Below are 15,028 nucleotides of genomic sequence, written 5' to 3' on the forward strand. Positions count from 1 at the left end.
AAACCATTCAGCAACACCATGCGCCACCCGACACGATGCTATTTCCAAACCAGCCCTTTGTCAGTCTGTTTCTCTTGATGACTACTGCTATTACTACTAGAACTAATACTACAAAAAAGCATAGAGAGAAATAAATACCCTTGAAGAAAACAATTTTATTGCTCCAGGGCACTTTTACACGCAACAGTTGCAAAAGTTTAATTTGCTCTCAGTCTTCCTAGCAGGATACATTAGAACACAAGAAGTTACATCTAAAATGCAATCTGTTGGCTGATACACTTAACTAAGTGGTTTTGAGCACTTGAGCTTCACTCCAACGTTCATCGTTCCTGAGGACACCGAATAGATTGAGTTCCCTGATGTTAATTTCTAACTACTGCCTCACGTTTTTTTCTCTTCAACAGTGATCTTCCATGGTGAGTTACAGTATTCTTATCTATATGTCTTTAACAGAGATAGCTCAGCTCTGCTGCTGTTTCATCTAAGTTGGAAGTCTATTTAACGCAGATGTTGCTAAGGATTACTGGCAGTCCAGTCTCCAGTACGTGAGAGGGAGCCACAACAAACACATTAGCAAGGAGGACTCCAGGGAAAAAGAAAAAAATGTAAGAAACTGAAGTTGGATGTGTTGACAACCGTCTAGGAAAAACATGGGAGATTTCTCTACTAGTTAACGGAGAGAGAAGGCGGGGAATGAAGGCTGACTGTGCTGTAAAGAGGATGTGTAAGGAGGAGAAGAATCGTGAGTGTGTGGGACAAGAGATCTCTAAAGGGAAGTTAGGGCAGAAGTACTAGATACAAGAAAAATATCACCCTGGTTTCTCAATAGCTGCACTCACTATTCATTCATTTTCAGGCACACAAACGATGCCATTATTTTGACCTCTAAGAAATAGGTCTTGAGAATAAAAGCCAGTACAAGGCTCATCAGCTCCCTGCACAGGACAGGGGGCAGTGGAAGAAGAGGGAAGTGCGAGCTCCGTAGAACGACGCTCTCACTAGTGCCCTTCCTGGTGGAATTACGTTCCCTTGGTGGCTCAGCAGCATTAATATTTTTCAACAGAAGGGCACAGCAGAGAACCCATCTCTTCATTTGTGGTTTTATGACAAAAGCATCATGCTTTGGCATGCCCCTCCTCCAGCCTTTTTTGGTTTTTGTTTTAAGGAAGGGAAAGTGTTACATAACATTTATATACATTACCTGTGTTTTTAAAAATAACTGCATAAAATGGAGGACCTTTTTAAAACGAATTTCCCTAGAGAAAACATGTTTATCCACAAATACAGATTCTTCTACACAGAAGAGAAAAAAACCTGCTTGCACTACCTCGTGAAGATGTCTTATGATTAGAACTGACGACTCGGAATCTGAGAAAAAGTTTTCCTTTCAAGTTCAATTAGCAGTTTCAAAAGCATACCTGGTTAAATACGAAAGCCACACAAGACTAATGAGGTAGTTAAAAACTTATTCTAGCAGTGACAATTCAAGTTTGATTATGGCATTTCTCTAGATAATCCTTAAGTGAAGTGAAGCGTGTGATTACGTATCTGCTTCACATACTGCAGATCAATGTTATTTGCTACAGAAGTTCCTTCATGGGACTGGCAACAAACCAACAATTTCTGTTTGAAATATGATTAACACAAAACAACAGCCTTGGAAACTGTTGTTTGAAAGAAAGAATTCCCGCAACAGAACAACTTCCTTGATAAATAAGACACATGAAGTTTAAAGCTGTCCTGTAAAGGGAAAAGGCCTTTCAGAGGGTTAGAGCATCAGCTCCTAAACAGCCTTTTATACCTTCTTCCTCACTCTTAGGAAAGCAACACTAAGGAGCAAGATTGGATTTCATGGAGTACATGTAGTGTACTGAGGAGGGAATAATAATTTGACGTTTCTTTAACTCTTCATCATTAAAAGCTTCCAATGTCAATAACATGTAAGAAATGTTATAAAAATGCTAATTATAGCATATGCCAGCAGACATAAATAAATTAATTGCAATAATGAAATAATTTTGGAGAAACTTATTGCAATGATATCGAAATAGCAGAAAACTGAAAAAAAGACAGCAGAAAAATATGCAAATGTCACCACAATTTAAATATGTTACCACAAACAACATCAAGAAGTGTTAGTTTTGTCCCTAGTTGGGGACATTATAAACATGAAGGATGGCTATTGCATTATATTTACATAGTAATCACAGGTGTCAGTTACTACCCAAAATGTTGAGGCATCAACATATTATTCTTTGCTTGCTTCTCCTTGCTTAGACCAGGGGTGAGGGACCGTTGTTTTTATCTGTGAAAATGGAAGTAATGAATCAAATAGGGGCTCCAGATTTCCTCCATCTCAAGAAGGCAAGCAGAGTTTGCCTGCAGCAGTTCTTTGCACACCTAATAATCAGAGCTGTGCCAGACTGGTGCAAATGAAAACTGAGAAATAACTCACTGACTTCAGATTTATACCTGTTGCTGTTTGGAACTGAAATTCCAGTTCTGACTGTCAAGTCCACCTATAATCACTGAGTTATCTCCATTCCTGTATTAAACTAAGAGACTCTGCCTGAGGACTCCACATGCCATTGCCAACCACCAGCAGAACAGGAAGAGCAGTTCTCTTTTCGCTTCATTTTGCTGCTGCTATGCCTAGAATGGTCCAGATCACTGCACTTTCTTTTAGAAAAAAATAAACTTGATTTGCGCTTCATTAGTCAAGTTTCCTTCCCATCTACAAAACAAACCACCTGAAATGGAACAAATATTTGTATTAATGTGTACGTGGTAATAAAAAAAAGCAACAAACTTTTTTCTATAATGAACTAATGAAACAGTGTTCTGTTTTTTTTTTAAAATCTTGTAACCCTTGCTCCTGACACTGAAGTAATCTTAGTTCCTACCTTTCCATATAATTCCCTCCTCTCCAGCACTTGCCATCCTTTCCCTCCTGCCCTGTAGCCACCTCCTGTGTCACACACCCTGGAGGTTTGCTCTCCCAGGCACTGGGCCAGGCAGGAGGTACCCCATGCTCAAAACTACATCCGCAGAGACCTGCCTGCCACAAAGCCTGTGCTGAAGGGCCAGCTGGTTCTTCAGGCTAAATAGGTAACACTGTGCACACACCACCGCTTCTCCCTCAGTGAGGAACTATTTGGGATCTTTCTTCTCCGGTTAGCCTCTGGTTTCCATGAAAGCTTTGTCCATCCATGCCTCTGAGGCTCCTTCCCCTTGGCAAGCGTGCTGATGTTGGCTAACGTAGTTCAGAAGATATGAATGGAGGGAAGACAGGAAAGTGATTTCCCTAAAATTCTTCTCCTCAGGTAAAGAAAAGCCATTTATATAGGATCAAAGAGAAATTATTAGTATCAAAGAGTGAAAAGAAACTAGTAGGCGAGTTTTTAAATACATTAAGACAAAACACTTCGAAAAAATTGCATACCTTGAAGACACAGAGCTGCTAGTTCAACAGCAGTTTCATACGGGCATTTCAGTCTTAAAAAGAAAAAAACCTCAAGCTATAAAAATCACGTCTCTTTCTCAGTGAGTTCCTCTTGCAATAAAGCTAGGTAGCAGTCTGATATAAGAAATGGAAGCATTAACTTCCACAAGCTATTAATGATATATAATGAAACATCTACAATTAATTTTTACTTGCATATGGTTATTTCCTAATTAGCACTAAACACACGATACGCTCCACCATAAAACAAGCTTGAACTAATAGAGACAACATTAAATTGACTATGAAACCATTTTTTCTCCAACACTGTATTTTAGAACATGTAGTTTTGAGGTTTCTTGGATTTGTAATAAAAAAAAATAAAATAACAAAGTGGATATGAATATACATTCATATAAACACAAAATATTTTTGCAGAGTTGAAATGTACAGGAAGTGTGGTACTTCAACTTTTTCTCCTCTTTTACCTACTGTACTGAAAAATATGACAAGCTCATGTTACATTTTCAAGTCAAAAAAATCAGGACAGTCTTTGCTATCTCTATATGTTTCCATCACCTGTCAATCCAACAAAGGTCTTTACCTATTCTATTTGTCAATAATATAGTCATTTTGCACACAAAGCTATATATCTCTCTATTCTGAAGGAAAAAAATGCACACGTAACTGTAAGTTATATTTATAATCTGTGCACAAATACCATAAAGTATTAAAACAATCATGCACTCAAAGTAAAATTTTAACACACTAAGAGACTAACTATTATAAATACTTTAAATTATAGCTGCAAGAGCAAAGAGGTACTTACTTCCCTGAAAGAATATCTTGCCGGAGCTGTAATACAAACAGGTACCTGACAAATAAAAATTCAGAAAGTTAAAAGTATACATAAAGCAATTTTTCTAGTCCCAACAGCTAGAAAAATATTCCAATTCATTAAGTAGCTACAACATTTTCTTAACTTGCTCTTCAAAAAAAGGGCATTTGGGATCACTTGGATACACCCTGCAACCTTCAAAGTTCCAACAGCTTTCACTGAAACCAAAGAGAGAACATTTTTTACCTTCTGGCTGCGTTCAGAACACTGTTCAAAGTCTTGCTGCTTTGCTCTACTCTGAGCATACACCACAGCAACCTAAGTGTTACTGACACTCCAGTGCTCCCCTGAACCGGGTCTAGCCCAATTAAAGCAAGAATTGAACTATAAGATCTAGAGACAAAACGCAGATAAAGGCATGAAGACTTCCAGGTTACCTTCTCAAACACAAATACAGCACGTGGATAAAGTCCAAACTGGGCAAAAAGAAAAATTCAGACTAAACTTTAATTTAAACTAGCAGAAAAGTTCTGAATAAAAGAAACCAAATAATTCCATAGACCCCACACATTTATTTAGGAGGCCAAGAAGGAATTTACAACCTTCAAACTGCAGTAGTATTTTAAGCTCTTGCTAATCTTCATTTCTAGGCATCCTTCATGTTTTACAGGCACTCAGAACTGAGGTTTGAGGCACGCAGAGGTGCCCCAGGCCACACAAGAGCTCTGTAGAGGAGAGGATGGCAGAGGCAGGCTCTGTGCTGCTCTGGACACTGCAGGGTGAGGCTTTGCAATAACAAGTGACTCCAGAGAAAAGAGCACGAAGCACTGCTGAGTGTCAATCCAGTAAACACCAATGTAAACCCCTCCTGTCTTTACAAAGGATGCTGGAAAGATGAAGTGTCTTCTATCACAGAGGGTGTGCTGCGAACGTGGGGAAGGATGAATAGTTGGAATCAGACAGGAAAACAGAAATGGAAAGGAAGATTAAGAAGACTTCTCATGATACAGTGAAGCAGACTCAGGTCTATCCACGTTAGCTCTGTGTCACATCTCTGATTCACGTACTTGGCTAATACCTGAATTGCCAATCAAACCTGGGTATTTGCGTGCATAGATTAAGGTTAGACAAGTATATTTCCTGTTCTTATTGTTTTCCCCTGATGATTCACAATCCCATGAACTCTTCTAAATTTGCAAGAAAAACCTGGGCAATGTTTCTGTCGGTGTCAGCTGGCCCGTGCAGTGCTGCAGCTCTGCTCTGCTTGGCGTGCCTTACTCTTCCTCCTTTTCTGCACGTAGACTGACAAGCATCGGCATCTCAACTGTCGATATTCCTCAAATCAGCAAAATACCTTAGAAAACTCTTCACAACTCACATGTAGTGACACGTTACTCTGTTGTTTTTCTAACTAATCAGTCCCATAAAAATGAGAGAAGATATCTTCCAAAATGCACAGGATTTCAACTGTGTTGTTAAATTGGAAAAAGACAGCAGGTGAAGGGTTTCAACACTTCCCCATTACTGTGCCAATTATGAGAATCTGATGTTTACAGCTTCACTAAAAACCTGAGTAACAGAAAACAGGTCTCTATAAGGAATTTTGAATATCCCCCCTCCCCAACCAGGCCAGCTCATGGATATTATTAACGATCATATTTCTTCCTCCTCTCACTCCCATTCTATTTCCACTTGGAATAATTCTGAGTATATAGTTGCTAATCTTTACTTTTTACTCAACATCCTACATGGAAAGTATAATCCAGCCCACAAAGATTCTTAAAAACCCAGCAACATTCAAAATTACTTTCCCCAACAAAAAAGAAAAATGCAACTATTTGTTCACTGTAAAATCAATTTCCAGCTCATTTTAATTTTCCTTCCATAGTTTCACAATGGTCTTCTGTCAAGCTTATAATTAAAAAAAAATTGTTCATAACACTGAAAATTTAGCTGACTAAAGTGGTTTTCCAATTAAAATAGTCTTCTGAAATGCCACCTTTCAGCAATAATTAGATCACAAAGCATCAGAGGTTAATACTTTCTGAGGAAATGTCTTACTCGATCACAGCAATGATCACATAGTTCAGAAACACACGTCTCTCAGAGACTAGGATCGTATGCTTCAGAGGATGAAATCTTGTGGCAGACAGTAATGGAATAATTTGACCCCAGGGGAAATGTAATACTTGTCAGACGTGCACTCTGATGTATGAAGACTTACATTGATTTTCAGAAAATATATACTATTCCTACTAATTTAACTGCATTTTCTCACTAATTTAACTGCATTTTCTCACTAGAGATACCCCCAAATCATCCAGGTTTTTGGATTCTCTACGATCTTGTACACAATTACAAAAGCGTCAGGGAGTTCTATAAGTTAATTATACATTGTATAGGAATATGCCCTTTTATTGAATTAACACTGCTGCACTAAATTCATAATGGATGTTAAAGCCTCCATGTCAGTCTCATAAAGTGGTGAGAATTAACTCTTTGATTATCGAAGGTAATGAAAAAAAAAAGTACATAGTCAACACAGCAGATAGGAAAGGAGAAAGTAAACATATGCCTGCAGGCGTAAGTTTAACATAAACATCACATGCACATGAACTGCAACAATCTTTAAACACCTTAGGCTGATTGGGAGTGCACTGATTGTTGTCAAGCAAATTAGAAGACATAGAAAATGCCCTACAGTAAGAAACAGAACAACAACAAAAAAGATAAAATAACATTAAGGTAGATGATTACTATACAAAGAAGACACAAAGTTAGTAGATACATAAGGTAAGCAAATGCTTTTCCTGTAGCTGCTCCTTTCCCAGTTTTCAGAATAACCTCTAGATCACACTAGGGTGCTACAAACCTCCAGCAAGGTTCCTCATAACCCAGAAAACAGCCCACCAGACTGAAAGAAAAGCCCTCCAGGTATCCTAAGGTGACTTTATATGCCATCTTTACACCTTTTCCACCACAGAGAACTTGTGGGGAAAGGAAAGAGATTCAATCAACCAACTGGTAACCAAGAACTCAAGCTGTCTATTCCCACAATTCTGTAGCTTTTGTACCATTATTAAATCACCCTCAAATCTCAGCAGAGCATTGGCATTTTAGCGGGATACGATGGAAAATCCTCCCAGAGGTATGGCACGTGTCACTGGTGTGAAGAGCAGTTGTCTCCCAGCTGCAGCTCTTCCCACCCAACACTGTCTGTCTTTGCCAACTTCAAGGCACAAGAACACAGCGCCTCCTACAGACTAAAACACTTGGACAGGGCCATGAATGTTTTTTGGCAGCAAATAAAAAAGATTGTTTCTCTGACAGTAGAAAAACACCTAAGAAGTCAGACAAAATGGCCACTCTTAGTAAGAAAGCTCAAATCCCCTGCTTCCAGTACCACCATGTACCTTAAATGTCTTATTTTGCCCTTTGCCAGTCACCCAGTTAACCATACGTAGTTCCTACCTTGTAAACTCCTCATGAAGGTTGTTCGGTTCTGATGAATAGTACTTAATTCGAAAATGCAACGTGTACGGAGGTCCAACTGTATATGCAGAGATTTTAAATGGGGAAAAAAAGTTTACACTCATTGCGGTTCTCCTAAGGCAGAACAACAGCCACCACCTCACAACCCAAGAAACCCAAAATGAAGCATGTTTTTCAAATTCTTCAAGGCAGCAAATATTTCATATTTTTAAATTTAAAATGCATGCAATACAAAAAAAGTTAGACGATTATCATACTTTATCATACTCTAATCATTGCATTAATCAAGCAACAATCCATTTGGCAAACATATTTTTGTTCAAAGATGTGTGTCCAGCAGCATGCTGTGAATGGCAACAAGTTCTAGGTATGCTGCCTGTTACTGGGGGCAGGGGGAGTTAGATGGGAGAGGGAGATGCTTCTTGTTACCAGGCACAAATACAAATCAAAAAAACTCCCCACCCAACAGATCAGCTTTTGGCTGGTATACACGAATGAGAAATTGTAAGATAAATAAGGTGAAAAGTGCTGGACAGGATTCACCCTTGAACACAGAAAGCTAACAAATTCCACAAAGTGGAGTTGCAAGAATTGTTCTTTTCTGTTATCAGAAGACAAATGCTAGGTCTGACTTCCTATGTACCACAGATAATAAAACATTACCCAGCTTCCATGAAACTCTGACCAATGCATCCTTATCTGCCTAAGCCTCATCTTGCAGACCAACAGCCTGCTGGCATACTATGTGCTGGAAAAATGACTCTCTTTCACACCTTTCTAAGGTCTTCTGTAACACCACAGCAACACAGTATATATGTGTCTATTAATGCTCCGTTCTACTAAACGACGTGCAGCCAAAACTCCAATAATTAGAGCTTTGATGTTGTCTCCAAGGACAGCTCCTGGCAGACAGGTTACAGTACCCTAGGCTGACAGTAAAGCACCACTGGTAAGGTCTCATCCATGAGATAACGACTCTTACCTGCCCACTGCTGGGAAAAAAAAAAGAGCAGTGAGCAACATCCATCATGGAAGAGCAACTCTTCTCAAAACACCCACTGAATGCAAGGTAAAGAAAAGTATCCTGTTGTGAGACGGATCTTTAAAACAGTTATCAAATTGCTTCCCTCTTCAGCATTCCTCAGGGCAGGGCTTGGCCAATTTCTTTTTAAAATAGGCCCTTCACAGATTAAACACAGACAAAACAGTGCAACTAAGCTGGCTGAAGGTGTTACAGAATCGCTGATTTTCCACATTTTAAGACAGAACAAGAAAAGGAAAGGGCACCTGCAAATCACTTAGCTATTTCAGGTTAAGCAGTCTGGGATGTGATGAAAAGGTGAAGAGAAAGCCAGCCACCAAAACTTTACCCATAGCAGCTATCTTTACCATCTACTCTCGCAGACTGACCCCCATGCACCACAGGGTGAACTAAAGGCCTTTGAAAAATAACTCCACCATTTACAAAAATCATCCAGACATTTGGATACTTCTCAGAAAGGCAAAGCACCAGTTTGGAAGCCATCAAGGCCCAATTCTGTGTCATCCTCCAAGGGGGAGGAAAATTTCCTTGCCAGTCCCTGGACTTTAATCTCACAGAAGTGATATTATCAGTTGGCCTCTGGCTGTTGTCAACTGCAGTATATTAACAAATCATGTTAGTGCCGATGCTATACTGTATCCAAGCCTGCAACCAGATTATTAGAAAGCCAGGAGCAACTTGACTGCCTTAGAGAATTTACACAAACAAATGAGTGGCTGAGCCCAACCCCTCCACCCAAAACTCCTTTTGATGAAACAGCAGGTGTTGCTGCTAGTTTTATTTATTAAAAAAGAGGTTAACTGTTACACAATGAAATATTTTCCATTTACTCTTTGAAAAAAACCCCACAAAATCTGTTCTGGATCAGAAGCAGTGACAGAAACTGTGATCTGTGTCCAGGCAACCTGATTTCACAGATCAGACTGAAACTACCTGGCAACCTGCTCTGCTTCAGACAAACAGCACAGATTTAACGAGGGCTCCTGAAGGCTCGTCTATTGCTTATAAGTGCTCTTGCATTTAGACATGATATAGTCAGCCAATTAGTTGGATAAATAATGAATAAATATTTATTCCATTAAAGGCTGTATTTAAACATTCGCACTCAAGTTCAAATACTCTAAGTTCAAATTCTCAAGGAAGTAACAAAATAAACAGGCAGAGACGTGTTACTTACTTTTTATTTGCTTCTTAATGAATTTTGAATGGTCCAACCAGTGCTAAAAAAAGAAAATCCACATTTAAAAGCAGTTTCATTTCAAGCTTTTGTTGACATAATAAACTAATTACACTAAAATTTAACAGATAAAAATCTTTTAAAATGAAATACTGCCATATTCATTTGCTAAAGTTACACACATTTGCAGAAGTGTTTATTTGTGTATTTACCAACTTATCTTCTTTCATGGGGGAAAGCTTGACTTATAAATGCATCAGCACTGCCAGGGAAGTTTCACTTGTCCAGAGACAAGACCCCAAAATCCAAAGCCACAAAGTAGCAGCATGTAAGGACAATACCCTACAATATCCCCCCAGGTTTAACTGGTGCCCAAGTGCACCTGAGGACAGCAGGCCAAACCCCTGGGCTTCGTTCTCCTTTCAACTCCCCTGTTTGATGAAGACCCTCCAGATGCTGTACTGTCCTGCCTTCCATTGCTCCATAGCCAAGTTTTTTCATGATAAGGATGAAAACTTAATGCCCAGTAAAAGCATTTGGGAAACAACGATGTATATGCCCCCCTTCCTCCTCCTTTTTTTAAACTAACAGCAAAAGATCTTGAAAAGATGCAATTATGATAAAAAAGTATGCTTCCCAGCAAAGTTCATGCACTCTCTCATCACAGCAAGTTGCATCCACAGAAGATTAGCAATAAACACCCTGATGTAAATTTAGCTTAGATCTTTGACACTGTGCAATGTCCTGCACAAGGCTGCAATCTGACTTGAAGCAACCCCATGTAAACACTCCAGTCACACAAGGCAATAAAACAGTATTTGGACTTCCTTGAAATAAATGTTTATCTTTATGTATATATGTTTATTTTAAAATAATAAACCAGATACTATGGAACAAAATCTTAGGAGGAAAAAACCCTCTTCCTTCCTTCCTATTAAAGTATTCATGCTTTCAGAAAAGGAGAATCTTTGAATTAGTATTTATCATTCCACTAACACCACACTACTGTGGCTAAATAAATGTGAAAAATTATTTGTTGGATAGTAATGCTGGTATTTATTTACTAAGTATGTCCTAAGCCAAGGCAAAAATTTATTTATCATAGGCATAGAAGGGTATAGATTCAAAGTCTGACAACTCACAACCCTTGAGGTAAATAAATCTCACACTAAAAAGGAGAGAGAGAGAAATGAAACAATTATTCTGAAGGTGCTTGTATTTGCATGAGACTTGCTAGGCTCCCTTAGGTGAGGCTGCCAAGGAAACCATCCTTACAATCTGAGAAATAACTACCAGAGTGGAAATAAAACATTACAACAGTTCATACAAATACTTTCCTTAGAGTTGCAAGTAATTTATTTTGTCTCTGCATTGTTCTCCTATGAAGAATTATAACAGAAACCAGAGCAGTTCACAGAAGCTTTGTGAAATTTCAAATTTTTGATAAGGAAAAAATATCAACATTGAAACTTTCCTTTTTTTAACTGAAATCATACAAATCTATTACTTTCACAGCACAATAGCAGATTAACTTTTTATGCTTCAAGTATCTAGCTACAAAAATACCTTTCTCCTCAATATTTGCTTTGGCTAAAGATAAACCACTCACAAAGACAAATACACTGATTCCATTAAAAGAAAAGTTTAGCTTCATGTTAAATGAAACCAAACATGAATAACATTTATACTATGGGCAAAAATCCTAAAATAACTTTTCATCCGTTGTTCACATTAGTACCATGTTCAGAAATAAGCACCACACAACCTGCACTACAATAATTCCCAATGAATTAACAACTGATAGTTCCAACTTGGAATGTGGCGTTCTAGGTGTATTAAAACTCAAATAACAGCAAGTTTCAAACCGATTATTCATAAGTGTAAATACCTCAAAGAAGGTTTAAAAATAACTAACAAGACTCTAAGAACTATTTGCGCAGACCATTAAATGAGCCTATAGCCTAGACAGGAAACTATCACTCACTCTCCATACCCAAGCAGCCAGAGGCAGACTGCTCCAGGAGATAAAACACAGCAAGCATGAAGCTCATCTCTCTTCAGAAGCACAAATGAGCTGACGTTTTACCCCAATCCCACATGGCACATCATTGGCTGTGTGTGATGGGGCCACCACACAGATCACAAAATAAAAACAGGGAGGCAAGACATGGACTGGCAGTATTATTGACCCAGAGTTCTCAGGCCTGGCAGTTTTCATCCAGATTTGTGAACTGACACCAGTTTAAAAGTCAGATATTTTGTGTAACTTCTGTTAAAGCCAGGCTGGATTTCCACACTCCTCCTTCACACTGGAAATCACACCAGCTTTCCAAATGTTCTGAGCTCAAAAAATTTTGCCATCCTCTTCCTCCCTTTCATCTAAATTATCTGTTGTGAGCAGGAACACAGTATGTGTGTCAAGAAAAGCTAGACTTGTCTTCTTGGTCAATGAAGGCTACAAGTAAGAGCTCTGAAGCCTCTAACGCCTTAAAAGTGCAGAAAGTGACATCAAAAAACACTTGTTAATAAACCAGAAGAAAACCTCCAAAATCTGAGTTGAAGATTTCAGAGCATTCTAACTAAAGCCAAAACCAGGTTTGGGCTTGGCTACACACTGCTTGCTGTCTCCAGGAAAGTGAAAGCAAGAGATTCTGAAGGCTGGACTCAAGTCTCAGTGCAGAACAAGGAAGAGGAAAATAATTAGTTGGTTTAGGACTGTGTTATGATAGGAAGACAGTGGGCTACTTTGCCCAAGAGGAAAAAAAACCCTAAAGCTGGTCAAACTGCAGGTAATCAAGATTCTATGATCACTTTAGAATATAATAGAACAGAACAGAATAAACAGCCCATCAATTTCAATCCACCAGGGAATGGCATGGAGCCCACACATGTCAAACTAGCAGTAACTTCAGAAGAATTATCCCCCCTCCCGGTTATTTAGCTATTGCTAGTGGTCATAGCAACAAGTGCCCTGAATCAACAAAACCTAGAGCCTGACTTCTACCTAGCTCTTATCCTTCTCTTTGATATTACTTTTCCTTTCACTTTTAATGAAGCCAGGCATCACACTTGCAACACATTTTTTCAGCTACGACATACAGATTTTTATACATATACACCAGTAATAGAACAGGTGAACTGGCACAGGTTTTTATGAGGTTGTGGCTCACAGTTGTGTTTTTGAAGCCAGTTGTTCGCCAAAAATATACCACTCAGATTTTATATAACATACAGATTTTAACCTATCCATTGACATACATGTCTACTGCTTCAGCTTACGCTCTGACCATGTACAAAACCAAAAGAAAACAGCAAAAAATGTTTGCTGTCCTGGGTAGACTAGAAACTTGACTTCTCTACACTTAGATGACAGGTGGAGAAGCATCACTGGTAGATATCACAGCCACCTGCTCTGTATGGCTACTTCTCAAGTCTGTGCCAGGAAATTGGGTCTCCAGCCCCTCCTGGAATCAGCAAGTGCTACTGGAAGACTGAAAACTAAAGGTGCTCTGGGAATTCTTAATGTTTTGAAGTCTCCCACCAAGTGTACATAGACTGTAGCACAGCCTTGGACAGCCACAGGTCCTGTCATCAGGTGTTCTGTATGGCTGTGGAGTCAGCCGTATTGCCATTGTCCTGTTACTGAACTGGCATTCCTATCCCTGCCACTATTAGTAACCGAAGCACTGAGTACTACAGAATACTGTTACCTGTACAGCTCTTGGGACTCTCCAGCTGTGACTGGCATTTGTTGCTCTGGGCTACAATCCACAGACACACATTCTGCAACAATCACAATCCCAAAGAGCTCATCATCCAGAGGAACAAGAGAGATTCAGGGAGGGGAAGCAGTCACAGATTAATTTGACAGTTTATTCATGGGGAAAAGGGATATTTCTGCCAGAAGCAGAAAAAGAAACCTTTTGCATGACTAAAATATTTACCAGTTTCTATTTTTCCCAACATTCAATGTACTGAACAACAGACTCATCTCTATTTTGTTCTGCTTTACGAGCACTTGTTACAGTTTAAGCAGTGCATAAAAGTGTGGTGTCTGGGACTCTGTCAGGCTCATTGGCTGGTTTGAGTTGCTGATTTTTCCAAGTCCCTCAGACCCTTAAGAAGTCATAGCAGTAATATCAAAAGGAGGCAGTTGAAAAAACTCTTGATTTGAATGACAATAAGCCCTTAAAAGAAAACTCAGATGTAGCAAAGGCAGTCATGAAGCACCAAGTCCCTCCAAGCCCTGACTCAACACCTGCTGAAACATCCAGGAGTCTAGTGTACCATGTGTAGAGAAAACAAAGGCATTCAGGTATTATTCTTTGTTGTCCAGCCTGCTTCACCCCCCACCCACGCTGCATCGTTGGAAACCTACGTTGTGAAAGATACATGATCCTGAACCTCTCAAAAAAACCTAGCCATATTGTTGTGGTGAGGAAGTATCTGAATCAACCAGTCCCGACAAATTGCTGCTGGTTAGGCACAGTCTGGACAACACAGTTCTTGCTCCCTTTTTTTCTCCTTCTACTTTTGTACTTGAAAAACTGCTTTCATAAAAGCCCATTTTAGTTTCTACATGCTTTTCTCCATCTTCTCCCTCCACTGTCTTCTTGCCTCTCACAGCAAATGAATCAAAACTCAATTTAGGAATCAGTCAATATTAATAAGTTCAGATGAAAACACAGCTTGCCAGGACAATTCACTGCAGGTCAGTCCTGGCTCTCATCTCTCCGGGGAACCCTGGCCCTCACCACAGGCATGGGCACGTGTAAGAGACACGGGCTTTCCTGGCACAACAGTCTTGCTGTACACGCGCTGTAAATCCAGTGCTTCCCATTGTGCCAGATGCATTGGGTGCGTGCACACACACTACAAATGGCTTAACTGCCTGCAGAGCGCAATACATCATGGAATCATAGAATCATTCAGGTTGGAAGAGACCCTTGGGATCATCGAGTCCAACCATCTACCCTACTCTACAAAGTCCTCCCCTACACTATATCCCTCAGTACCCCATCTAAACGTCCCTTAAAC

At 39.4% G+C, this 15,028-nt stretch overlaps 1 protein-coding gene across 5 annotated transcripts in view; it reads right to left on the bottom strand.

Moving 5' to 3' along the window:
* The window catches only part of EPB41L4B (erythrocyte membrane protein band 4.1 like 4B), a 169,310-nt gene that overhangs the window by 99,148 nt on the left and 55,134 nt on the right, over positions 1 to 15,028 (bottom strand). For all 5 annotated transcript variants that reach the window (XM_014938607.1, XM_014938605.1, XM_014938606.1 and 2 more), the window contains exons 3-6: positions 9,992 to 10,034; positions 7,752 to 7,830; positions 4,272 to 4,316; positions 3,443 to 3,495 (exon numbers count right to left, since the gene is read on the bottom strand). In XM_014938607.1, the coding sequence (XP_014794093.1) occupies positions 3,443 to 3,495; positions 4,272 to 4,316; positions 7,752 to 7,830; positions 9,992 to 10,034 (220 nt within the window). The remainder of the gene's footprint in view (positions 1 to 3,442; positions 3,496 to 4,271; positions 4,317 to 7,751; positions 7,831 to 9,991; positions 10,035 to 15,028) is intronic.

The sequence above is a fragment of the Calidris pugnax genome, unplaced genomic scaffold (genome assembly GCF_001431845.1).
Source record: "Calidris pugnax isolate Ruff unplaced genomic scaffold, ASM143184v1 scaffold13, whole genome shotgun sequence".
Lineage (NCBI taxonomy): Eukaryota > Metazoa > Chordata > Aves > Charadriiformes > Scolopacidae > Calidris > Calidris pugnax.